Below are 12139 nucleotides of genomic sequence, written 5' to 3'. Positions count from 1 at the left end.
GAGAGAGAGAGAGAGAGAGAGAGAGAGAGATTTTATTTATTTATTTATTTATTCTCAGGGTTCTAAGAGTCTCATTACTGCTGTTTCTTTTTGACTGCATTGTTGAATGCATGTACATTTGTCTCTATTTATTTATTTCTGGAATTATTTTCTAATTTGTTCCCAAAGTCTGTATCCAAGCTTTGATAATACAAGTGTTAATATCTGTCATGCCTATAAAGCAACCTTTTGACTTGAGAGAGAGAGAAAGAGAGACAGAGAGACAGAGAAAGAGAGAGAGAGAGAGAGGGAAGAGAGAGAGAAGAGAGAGATGGGGGAAGGTGGGGGAGAGAGAGAAAAGAGAGAGAGAGAGAGAGAGAGATGGGGGAAGGTGAGGGAGACAGAGAGAGAGAGAAAAGAGAGAGAGAGACAGAGAGAGAGGGGGAAGGGGGAGAGAGAGAGAGAGAGAGGTGGAGGCCAGCCGGGGACTGTAGATAAACCAGGCAACACCCATAGCGACTCACTCAGTGCTTTGCTCAGAGAGCGCCACAGAAGGCGCTTATTACCATGCTAGCACCGGAAGTCGCCGGCTGTCCGCGCGTGTACAGTCGGCTCGGTGTGCTGGTGCTCGGTGTGCTGGTGGCGGCGGCGCGGTGGGGCTGCGCGGTGGGGCTGCGCGCGGGGAGGCGGCTGTCGGTGGTGTGAGCGGCCCTCATGTGGACTCGCGCGTCTGGATGTAGCTGATTGGAGTCGGTGCTGAATCGCGCAGCCAGCAGGGGGAGGAGGGCAGTTTCAGGAGTGGGGTGTTTCTCTCTCTCTCTCTCTCTCTCTCTCTCTCTCTGTGCGTGTGTGTGTGAGTGTGTGTGTGTGTGAGAGACTCTCCAGCGGCCATGTTAACCAAGAAACCCTGCGCTGCCGTCTACCCGACTGGTAAGAAGCCTGGAGTGTGATTGTAAGCGCTCTTTAAAACAGCCCTCGGCGCGGTTATGCCGCACACTGGACGCTGGATTAGACGTGTTTATTCACTCCGGAATAACGCGAAGCTTTGAGAAAAACCAGGCGCTTTCGCTTTTCTAACCGAAATCGATGTTTGCTACACAGTAGCTTGTAGCTGTAGCCGTGTTTTCCTGCTTTATCCTCAGTGCTGGGCTTCTCTTTACACATGCTGAAGGTTCGTCAAGCCCTAAACAAGCCTCTGTGACTTTTACAAAGGAAACGATTTGATCTGAACATGGCTTTTATTATCAGCTTTGTTTGGACATGCTAGTGTGTGTGTGTGTGTGTGTGTGTGTGTGTGTGTGTTGAGATGCATTTCCGACCAGCCTTTTCCACACCACGCTCTCGCACGATTTCAGGCGAATCCTGTTTTATATCCCAGTGGATCTCTCCATGGGAAGCTTTAGGATCTCTGCTGTAGGATCACAGGATCTGTGGTGTTGGATCACAGGATCTGCTATAGTATCACAGGATCTGTGGTGTAGTATCACAGGATCTGTGGTGTAGGATCACTGGATCTGTGGTGTAGGATCACAGGATCTGCTGTAGTATCACAGGATCTGTGGTGTAGGATCACCACAGGATCTGTGGTGTAGGATCACCACAGGATCTGTGGTGTAGGATCACAGGATCTGCTGTAGTATCACAGGATCTGTGGTGTAGTATCACATAATCTGTGGTGTAGGATCACTGGATCTGTGGTGCAAGATCACAGGATCTGTGGTGTAGGATCACTGGATCTGCTATAGTATCACAGGATCTGTGCTGTAGTATCACAGAATCTGATGTAGGATCACAGGATCTGCTGTAGGATCACAGGATCTGTGCTGTAGGATCACAGAATCTGCTGTAGGATCACAGGATCAGTGACTGTGTTCGTGCACACAGGCTCGAGCTTTCTTCCATGTACTCAGATGTGTCAGGTGGTTTGTTTGTTTGTTTGTTTGTTTTTAAAAGAAATGTCTGTTTTGTTGACTCTCAGGTAAAGGGGGTGAGCTGTGCACCGGGGCTGTCCGGTCTGGAGCAGGGAGCGAGCCGCCATCACCCATCACACTGCCACCTCTCAGGAACAGCAACTCGCTCACGGTACGGATACACTGTAACCACACACACACACACACACACACACACGCTGTAACTACATTACATACACTCATACACTGTAATTACATTACACACACACTGTAACTACGTTACACACACATAAACTCTAACTACACACACGCACATACACTGTAACTACATACATACATACACACACACACACACACACACACACACACACTGTAACTACATTACACACACACACACACACACGCTGTAACTACATTACATACACACACACGCTGTAACTACATTACATACACACACATACACACACTGTAACTACATTACATACACACAAACACTGTAACTACACACACACTAACTACATGCACACATACAGACACATACATACATACATACATATACACAATACACTGTAACTACATACACACACAGTGACTACATATACACACACATACACTGTAGCTACATTACCACACATATACACACATATACACACACAACACTGACATGTCTAGGACATTTACTCTCGTTGTCTAACTGGATTTTAAAACTTATCTGATCATACCATACCAGTTGGACTGATGTACTTGAGCTACACATATTTTAACAAACTGTTCTCTCCATATTACCCATTTTGTTGAAAACAGACCTTGCTGTGTGTTTATTTTCAGTGTAAAACCAGTTTTTTTTTTTGCATTTGCATGTTACAGTGTAGCTGAACATGTTATTCTCCATAGGACAGGCTAACTATGCAACAGGGTTAGAGGGGTGAATTACACGTGTGTTTTGGTCGTCTGACTCCTTTAGCGTATTAGAGAAAGAGAAAACACAAAATCGTGGGTGATCTTAAAGATTACAGATATTTTAAACATATATAATATTAGTAGTAAACACTAAAACATGTATTGTCAGAATGACACACTTTCTGACACCCCTACAGTGGAACATACCATTTCTAAAACGCTGTCCCTGCTCCCCTTACTGACGTGTTAAATAAAAACGTGTAAAATAAAAACAGGTATCTAGGCCAACCATTATATTTTGTGAATGAGTTTGCTAGGTTAGTCTTGTATTTTAAAAGGAATGTATTATATTATATTATATTATATTATATTATATTATATTATATTATATTATATATTTAGTCTTTCTGTAGAGTCATCCTAAATGAAAAAGTTTGGCTTCTCACAAACTGTCGTTATATAATCATCTCTCTGAATAGTTATCAACAGGTATCTCTTGAACAATATACGTCTGGCTCTGGAAATAAACGTCTATAATACATGAGCTTCAGGGCTGATTCACCAAAAATCTCGTCTGTGTTCCTTATTGAGCCAGACTGAAAAGGACAGAAAGGCTTTCATTGTAAAATAGTGCATTAATACAGATGTGAACTGTGGCCTTGTTTTCTGTCATTGGCAACGTAGGCAATGAACACAATTAAGCCGTGGCTTAACATATTGTGTGCTGAGCTGTGGAGCTCGACGTCGGTGGGGGATGGGGAGAGACAAGCAGCCCATCAGCCTGAACCATTACAGGCTCGACCTACTGGTCTGTTAGCTCACATGAAACAACACGGTCGGAAATCTCTGATGAGCCAACGTTTTTGAAATACTTGAATGAAATTCTCGTTCGCCTTGTCTCTTTTGTGAAAAAATTTCCTTCCTGTCTGGGTTGTATTTTTACTCTGTGCTGAGTGAGTAGTGGATTTACCTTAATGCCAGTTAAATTCAACTATGAAGCAGTCTTTATTTAGTAATGCAAGTAAAAAAAAAAAAAAAAAAAAAAAAGCATAGAAGCTCAAATAGCTTAATTAGCTGACCTCACTGGTGTGCATCTTTAAAGCGTGAACTCGTATTGCAGAAATACGAGCAATTACTAGAAATAAACACTTTAATCTTGAGCTGTGCTTCTCTTCAAAATATAATTTTAAGAGAAAAGCTAAGCTTTTGGGTTTGGATGTGTGTTATTCGCAGCATTTCTTATACGCTGGTAGGGCGATTTGACTCAGAGTGAACACAACAGGAATGCATGTATAATGCAGTGCATATATATGATGCATAATTGCGCAATCTGATGTTAATGACAGATATTAAGATTTTAAATAGCACCTTGAAACAGAATTAAAACATATAAGTATCGTGAGTGTTTGATAAGTAAACTATATGAATGCTCTATCTTGTTAGCTGTTGTAATTAAAGATAAGGTTCAGACATTACTTGGATATGTGAATTATATTATATATGAAACATATATATGTGACTATTATTCACAATTATATGTGAATGGGCCAAGACTGTAATAAGTATTCTGCATTTTTAATATATTTCCTTATTTCTGTCTTCATTTGACCTCCAATGCTGTGTTTATCAAAAGGCTATGAGCAAATTTAGTTTTGCTATACTCTACCAGAGAGGACAGAAACTGGTTAGAGGAGTGTTAAAATAATTGTTTGCCCTCCATGCCGTGTCTTTTGTTCGGCTCCAGTTGTGTGTCCTGTGCAGCTGTCAGTACACACGTCCTCCCCATGACATTAGACCTGTAGCTTCCATATACTGTGTTCTCCATGAGGTTATTCAACTCCTCTGTTCATTAGACTCACGGATACTTAAAAAAAATATATGTTGCTCCAGTTTTTGCGTGTTTTGACACCAGGGATACTTATTATAGAGTAAACTTCCTTAGTTATGTGGATTTCCATCTAGAGATTGGCTATGAACTAATAAGGTATTGGTAACTATTTTCAGTCATGTAATTCCTTCAATTTCTGTTTACACTTTAGGGTTTGATCTCTGAAGATGCATGTTTGACAAGCCAGACACTACCAAGAACCATAGTTGTCTTAATTTAAAGCGGCAAACACTAACCTCTTGGACTCAACTGTGCACGGTTAATGGGGAAAACACTGTTAAGTCAAAGAAAATCTGAGCAGAAGATGTATATATAGAGCCAATCTGACTACTGCAACAGGATGTCATGGTAAAACAAATCGCACAGACAATCACAAGCATCTTTCAGAAACAAGGAAATGCATGCCTGCTTTCCTGGCATCATCAGGAAAGCAGGAAATCCATGTCTGATGCTTTTGGTAAACAAAGTTGAGCTTTCGTTCACGTATGAAGGTCTGAAAATCTGAGCTGTCTGACAAGTCCTGGACTCATAATAAGCATGCATGCTGTCTGTGTGCAAATTACTGGGTGTGCATTGATACATTTTATAACTTAAGTTTTCCCTTCTGTGGTCACGTGTGTATTTATAGTGTGTGCATCAGCCACCTTTGTTCTTGCTAAAAATAGACAAGAAGGATTTAGTTGCTCTCCGTCCTGAACATGCTCAGCATGCTCAATCTGTATTCTGAAACTAGTTACATTGTACTCAGCTTTACACTCTGCTCAAGAAAAATAGTCCTAAGTCTTCTGAGGTATTACCTAAAATGACCTCTTTCTGCCTCGCTGCGCATAAACCTCTGTATGCGTTAAATGTCAGAGCAGACTACATGAAGATCCTCTTTAATAGCTACTGTTGTCCTGATTTGACTGATCCTGAATGTCAACACCTTTTAAGAATAGTGCTGACCTTTGATCTCAGGCTAGTAATGGTTTTTTTTTTTTTTTTTTTTGTATTCTGCTTCCATTAGTTCTCTAACAGCAGATTTTCTTTGTTTGTGCTTTTGCTAGGTTGGAGGCAATAAGAACACGATGAATGACCATCTGCATGTCGGAAACCACCAGCAGATCCACGTTCAACAGCTGTTTGAGGAAAACAGCAATAAGAGGACAGTGTTGACGACACAGCCAAATGGGTTGACGCCAGTAGGCCGAGCAGGCTTGCCCTTGCCGGAGAGGCAACAAGAAAGCAGCCAGTGTAGGGAGGGCAGTTCCGCCTCCACCAAATCCACTGAAAGCAAGCCCAAGATAGCTCCTATTACTCCTGAGCAGGCCATGAAGCAGTACATGTCCAAACTGACAGCATTTGAACACCAGGAGATTTTCAACTACCCTGAAATATACTTCATAGGACCAAATGCTAAGAAACGGCCAGGTGTGGTCGGGGGCTCAAATAATGGTGGTTATGATGATGATCAGGGCTCTTATATCCATGTACCTCATGACCACATAGCCTACAGGTACGAGGTATTGAAGGTCATTGGTAAGGGCAGTTTTGGACAAGTAGTGAAGGCCTATGACCACAAGGCCCACCAGCATGTGGCTTTGAAAATGGTGCGCAACGAGAAGCGGTTTCATCGCCAAGCAGCCGAGGAGATTCGGATCCTGGAGCACTTGCGCAAGCAGGACAAAGACTCTACTATGAATGTCATCCACATGCTGGAGCACTTCACATTCCGCAACCACATCTGCATGACATTCGAGTTACTCAGCATGAACCTGTATGAGCTCATAAAGAAAAACAAGTTTCAGGGCTTCAGCTTGCCGCTGGTGCGCAAGTTTGCGCACTCCATTCTGCAGTGTCTGGACTCCCTGCACAAAAACAGGATCATTCATTGTGACCTCAAACCCGAGAACATCCTCCTGAAGCAGCAGGGACGCAGTGGGATAAAAGTGATCGACTTCGGATCCAGCTGCTTTGAACACCAGCGGGTCTATACTTACATCCAGTCACGCTTTTATAGGGCACCGGAGGTCATTCTGGGCTCTCGGTATGGGATGCCAATCGATATGTGGAGCCTGGGTTGTATTTTAGCGGAATTACTAACGGGGTACCCTCTCTTGCCTGGGGAAGATGAAGGGGACCAACTAGCATGTGTCATAGAGCTACTGGGCATGCCCTCCCAGAAGCTGTTGGATTCGTCTAAGAGAGCCAAAAATTTTGTCAGCTCGAAGGGATATCCTCGTTACTGCACAGTCACAACCTTACCTGATGGCACTGTAGCACTAAACGGTGGACGGTCACGTAGGGGCAAGCTTCGAGGTCCACCAGGAAGCAAGGATTGGGTAACAGCGCTTAAGGGCTGTGACGACCCCCTTTTTCTGGACTTCCTCAAGCAATGTCTGGAGTGGGACCCGGCTTTGCGCATGACTCCAAGTCAGGCCCTCCGCCACCCGTGGCTGAGAAGACGCTTGCCAAAACCTCCCACTGGGGAGAAAACTACCGTAAAGCGAATCACTGAGGGCACAGGTGCTATAACCTCTATCTCCAAATTACCTCCCACATCAAGTTCAGCCTCAAAGTTAAGGACTAACCTGGCACAAATGACTGATGCCAATGGGAATATACAGCAGAGGACAGTGTTGCCAAAATTAGTCAGCTGAATACTAATTTTTTTTGTTTGGTTCTTTGTTTTGTTTCTATAAATGTTGGTATTTAAATGTGGAAAGGTGAGCATCCACAAGTGTGAAAGGTTTTAGGAATATAGTCTTTAATCCATCATTTATTTACAGATTTGTAGCACCTTTTTTTTTTTTTTTTTGTTTAAAACACTTTTTTAGAAATACTAAAATGGCCAAGAAAGAGGGAACAGTGCTTTTAAGTTTTTATCTCAGGACTGTGTAGAATGCCGCAGAGAGCATTCATGCAATCTGGCCTATTACTAATGAAGTCCTAATCACTAATATCTTGTAGCGTAGAGTAAAGAGTTGCGACAATGAAGAAAATTTGGATTTTGATGTGTGTACTCGCTAGCGTTTAGCTCGCTACCTCTATGATCTGTTAGAACAGCACTGCGTTGATGAAGGAGAGTTTTACATGCATTTCTAAAAAAGCTGTGCTATCTGCAGTTGTGTAGCGTTTCAAGCTCTTTGTATTTGATATTGTGAATGAGAAGGTAGGAACGAGATACAGGAGACATTTCAAGAACATAGTGAAAGCAAAATGAAGGTTTTAGACTGCTTTGAGGTAGAAGGGAGAAAAACAATGTTTACATGACAGACTTGGTATGTGCCTAAAATCTCTTGACATTCCTTATAAAATTGACTCAAGGAAAAGAGAGACTTCAGGGTAGTGTAACTTTATAAATAGACTTCTGGCAAGTTAAAAGGAATTTATTTAGTTTGAGTGGAAACTGTTCTCGGCAGTACTCGACAGGCTCGTGTATTTAACTATAAGCTATTCTCTGGAAGAACTGCTGGGAACAAAATGTTGTACTGTCTACGAGGGGAAACTTTGGTGCTTTACCTTTTTTATATGAAAGGTATTTTTGTTTTAAAAAATAATTTTAAGCCTATGCTTATGGAACAAAATAATGTTTTGAAACTAATCGTAGTTAGTAGGAATAGGAAGCAATAGGAAGCTTTTTAAATCGCTAATTCTCCCTTCTAAGGACTGCTGCTTTTGCAGCGATTTAGAAAGGATCGTGCTAATCATTTATCGACCGGACTACTTGAATCTGAGCCAGTATTAACACTATCATTGAAAAACCATGGCAGAGAAGGGGCACTTTAGACAAGAGTCTCCTCTCATCCGGCTGTCGTTTGTAATCAGAGATCACCCTCTGAAATTCATATCACATTTTCTATATTTAGTTTTTAAGTGTGGACTCGCTAGTATGTGGCCAGAGTTTAAACTCTTAAAAGCTTGTTCCCTTCTTTAAATGAAATTGCATGTTTTTACCCAAACACACACACACACACACACAAAAAAAAAATTAGTGGAAAATATCACAAACTGGCCATTTTTGTAGCATTTTTAATGTAGTAAGGAAAAAACAAATAACTGACAAGGGTCTGAAAGCTTTGTAAAAGTTTAATTTATTTATTTCTTATTATTGGTTGATTTTATTATTTCTTAAAGAAGAGCTAATATAAAAAGAAACAGTGGCCAGAATGTGTGTTTTTGGCTGGATATTAGTGGAGTGACGTTCAATGTAATGCACAAGAATTCTGTCTGATATTAGTTTGAGACTCCACTCGCAAGAAAAAAACGCGCTCGACCGGATGCGAATGTGGCGGTGGGAAAAAGGGGTCGGACCAAGGGCCGCTAAGTGGCAAAGCAAAGCTGTGGCATTTATGTGGGTTTTAATGCCCCTGCTACTGGTTGGCATGGTACCCAGCCTGCTGCACACTGCCCAGTCCCCTCTGGACGCCTACAGTACTTTTGCAAATGCACAATAATCTGCCAACATCAGCAGGCAGTTCACATTGTACTTTATATCTTTTTGCTGTTTTGTGGATTAACAGTGGTGGGGAATAATTGTGCCCTTAGGTTTAATACAATGTGCCTTTGATTAACAATGCCATTCATTTTTGTGCAACAGTGACACCCCCCAACCCACTCATTTGTTGTTAGGTACACCGAAACATAGGCGGTTACAAAGATCCTCTTTATAGTGGTGATCACCTTGCACTTGTCTAAGCATTGCCCAAAGATCCTCCTGCAACCCGTATAGTGGGTTCTGGGTGGAAAGTGGCTGCACAAACGACATGTTTTATATGCATTTCAGACATGTGATTCGAGTTAAGAACTCAGAGACCCATTGCCAACAGGGATATCTCACCAAGTCAAACCTGTACCTACTTCTTTTACTGCAAAATGGGTCTTTTCTACGGCATCCATCTTGTCTTAACCAACTCAAGGGGGTATCATTTGCTTCATTGTATTACTCTACAAATGACACATCTTACTATTTTACCTCAGACTGTTGTAATATTCTTGTAATTTATTAGCCCAGGGCATTTGGTATAAACCAAAGTGCATTCCTTTCTATGTTTGAGGCTAGGAGGAAAAAAAAAGCCAGAATTTCTCAGTTTTTTTTTTTTTTTTAACTGAGAAAGAAGAGGCTCTTAAGCTAATTTTGCTTGTCGAGGGTCGTATCTAGGAAAAGCTTCAGTATCTTCAGTCACGAAAGAGAGGTAGAAGATGGAAGCTTGTGGCGCACGGCCTTCTGAAATGTTTGAACGATGCACCATGCCTCCAAACGTCTGTCGCAAGACATGGCTGGATGTATCTTTAATGCGCTGAATATTGCTGCTCCAAAAATCCGCAGCGAGTCAATATTCAGCCCTGGCGGCAATACGGCAGTCGTGTCATTGGGGCAAATTGAAGCAAATGGCTGAGTGTTACATTTTGAAAGGATGTACCTTTTTTTACTACTTTCTATCAAAATGTTATCCCAGGAAGTTGAATCTAGCTATCCACTGTCAACTCTGGTCATTTCCTTTTTTTTTTTTTTTTTTTTTTAAACGAATCTTTAAATAAGGAACAAAGTTGACATTCATTTATATCCAACCATAGAAACGTACTGTACATATATGAACTTTACTAAGAATTCAATGTGGATGTGTACATATGTAAAATGTTTTCCCTTTTTTGTCAAATGCTGCTGATAACACTACATCAGTCACGTAGTGGATTTTAATCTTGGCGGCCAGTTTTATGATACTGTATGTATTGTACAGCTGATGAGTCATTTTTTTCTAGTGATCATTCGTTAAATTTTATTGTTGTGGCCAGAAATAATTAATAATAAAAGTTTTAATGTTGATCTTTACAAAATCTTTCATTTGTTGACAAGTCACTTCATGCGAAAACTGTTTGTCTTGACCAGATAAAAAGGGTTGAAACATGAAGCCAGCTCTGGCTGACAGACAGAAACCTTATCTTAGAGCACATGAGTATGTTTTTGTAAAGAAACAGAGATTGGGAAAGAGAGTTTCTGAAAATGTCAGCAGCCCTAAACGTTGCTCAAAAGACTTTCAGTGTTTGGTTGGATAACAGACCAGGGGAACTTTGGACACCAGAACTACTCTTTTCGTTTGAATTTCATTTAAACATGAATGTGCTTATAGGCTCGATTTTTCATGCTGGTGAAAAATAGCATAATTAGCTTTTTAACACTGGATGTTTGCTAATTTGTTTGCCATTTTGTTCTGTTTGTACTTAGACGCTATTTCTCAGATATAAACGAGATATAAAGTTAGCTAAACCTAATGTTAGTGGACTGATTTAAGTATGCTGTTTTTTTTCTGAGATAAATGTCGTTTAAAGGAGTTAACGGACTCCAACAAATCTAATTAAGTTTAATATACGGTACAAGCGCTAGTTAAGCACGGCTTTGATTACGGTTGAGGCTTATGGGAAACAAATAGGCCATGAAGCAATGTGCATAATCAAAACAAAACCAGTGAGTCACTGGCAGTGAGCAAAAAGTGAAGAGATAACTATTTCTCCATCCTAGGCATAATGGCTGAAAACACAAGTGCAGTCTGTACTGCTCAACTTACCCAGATTTTCAGGTTTATGATCAATGAAATGTTTATAGTTTGTCCTAGTTAATGTATTTAGGGCTATGCATTTTCACTGAGTAGTCAGTTATTATCTGATGTTATATTTATGATCAAATCGTGCCTGCGATATTGTAAATTTATTGCCATGTACGTGGAGCACTCACATGTCTATGTCTTTTGAGCGCTTAGTTTAGTTTCTGTTCTTATCTCAAGCCTAGAGTATTTAGGTTATCTTAGTGCCCTTAAATGCCCTGCTGAGTAACAAGATGCTCGTTTATCACAGAAACCACTTTTTACACTGTAACACGTGCATTTCTTACACGGGCAAAAAATATACAACATACTGCTACGTTGTTTGTTACCCAAAAGATGTGTTGTGTGTGCAGACTCTTCATTCTTACCTTAAACCTGGCAGCTGATGTGTATTAAGAGTTTGGTAATTTATGCAGATGTTGTGGTCATTTTAACTGCAGTCTTTCTGCAAAAACCTAATGCATTTAATATTAGACAGCTGTTCAAACTTCTGCCTGATAACGACGGTATTCATGGTGTCAAGATTTACCTTAGACGAATCCTCCTCTTTAAAAAAAATGACAGTTAGAAAAAAAACCCTGCAGGCATATCTGTTTGTACTGTCAGAAAAAAAGGCTACTTAAACTGAAGAAGGCCTTTTTACCTTTAATGTGTTTTTCTGACTGATAAAAAAAGGTTACTAAACTGGAGTTGAGTAAATGCTACTGCACTGAAACACTGAACTCTGTAACCTTACAGATAAACAGGTGTTTTTATGTGAAGAAGTCACTCGAGGTGTTTCAAATCCATCACAGTCAGCGCAATTTGTTTCTGTTATAAAATATAGTTGCATGTTTATTATATAGTAAGATGTATATGCTCAGGTGACATTGTTTTTTGAA

At 40.8% G+C, this 12139-nt stretch overlaps 1 protein-coding gene across 2 annotated transcripts; it reads left to right on the top strand.

The window, feature by feature from the left end:
* The first annotated feature begins 447 nt into the window (after nucleotides 1–447).
* dyrk2 (dual-specificity tyrosine-(Y)-phosphorylation regulated kinase 2) lies at nucleotides 448–7475 on the top strand. Of its 2 annotated transcripts, none has more exons than XM_034313287.2 (3): nucleotides 448–909; nucleotides 1958–2061; nucleotides 5724–7475. In XM_034313287.2, exons 1-3 carry the CDS (start codon nucleotides 870–872, stop codon nucleotides 7314–7316), a joined length of 1737 nt encoding a protein of 578 aa, XP_034169178.1. In that variant the 5' UTR covers nucleotides 448–869; the 3' UTR covers nucleotides 7317–7475. The 2 variants fall into 2 exon arrangements, with proteins under 2 accessions (XP_034169178.1, XP_034169179.1); XM_034313288.2 differs by having other exon boundaries at nucleotides 448–1150.
* The last annotated feature ends 4664 nt before the right edge of the window (nucleotides 7476–12139 follow it).

The sequence above is a fragment of the Pangasianodon hypophthalmus genome, chromosome 18, assembly GCF_027358585.1.
Source record: "Pangasianodon hypophthalmus isolate fPanHyp1 chromosome 18, fPanHyp1.pri, whole genome shotgun sequence".
In the NCBI taxonomy this organism is placed as follows: Eukaryota; Metazoa; Chordata; class Actinopteri; order Siluriformes; family Pangasiidae; genus Pangasianodon; species Pangasianodon hypophthalmus.
The sequence above is the reverse complement of the archived record's forward strand: the minus strand, read 5'-3'. Positions and strand labels throughout refer to the sequence as shown.

What these genes read in the sequence shown, in the direction of transcription:
- dyrk2 (XM_034313287.2), top strand. Translation starts at nt 870, where the DNA reads ATGTTAACCAAGAAACCCTGCGCTGCCGTCTACCCGACTG. An exon ending in CGCTGCCGTCTACCCGACTG is followed by an intron (nt 910 to 1,957) that starts GTAAGAAGCCTG and finishes GTTGACTCTCAG; the next exon opens with GTAAAGGGGGTGAGCTGTGC. An exon ending in GGAACAGCAACTCGCTCACG is followed by an intron (nt 2,062 to 5,723) that starts GTACGGATACAC and finishes TGCTTTTGCTAG; the next exon opens with GTTGGAGGCAATAAGAACAC.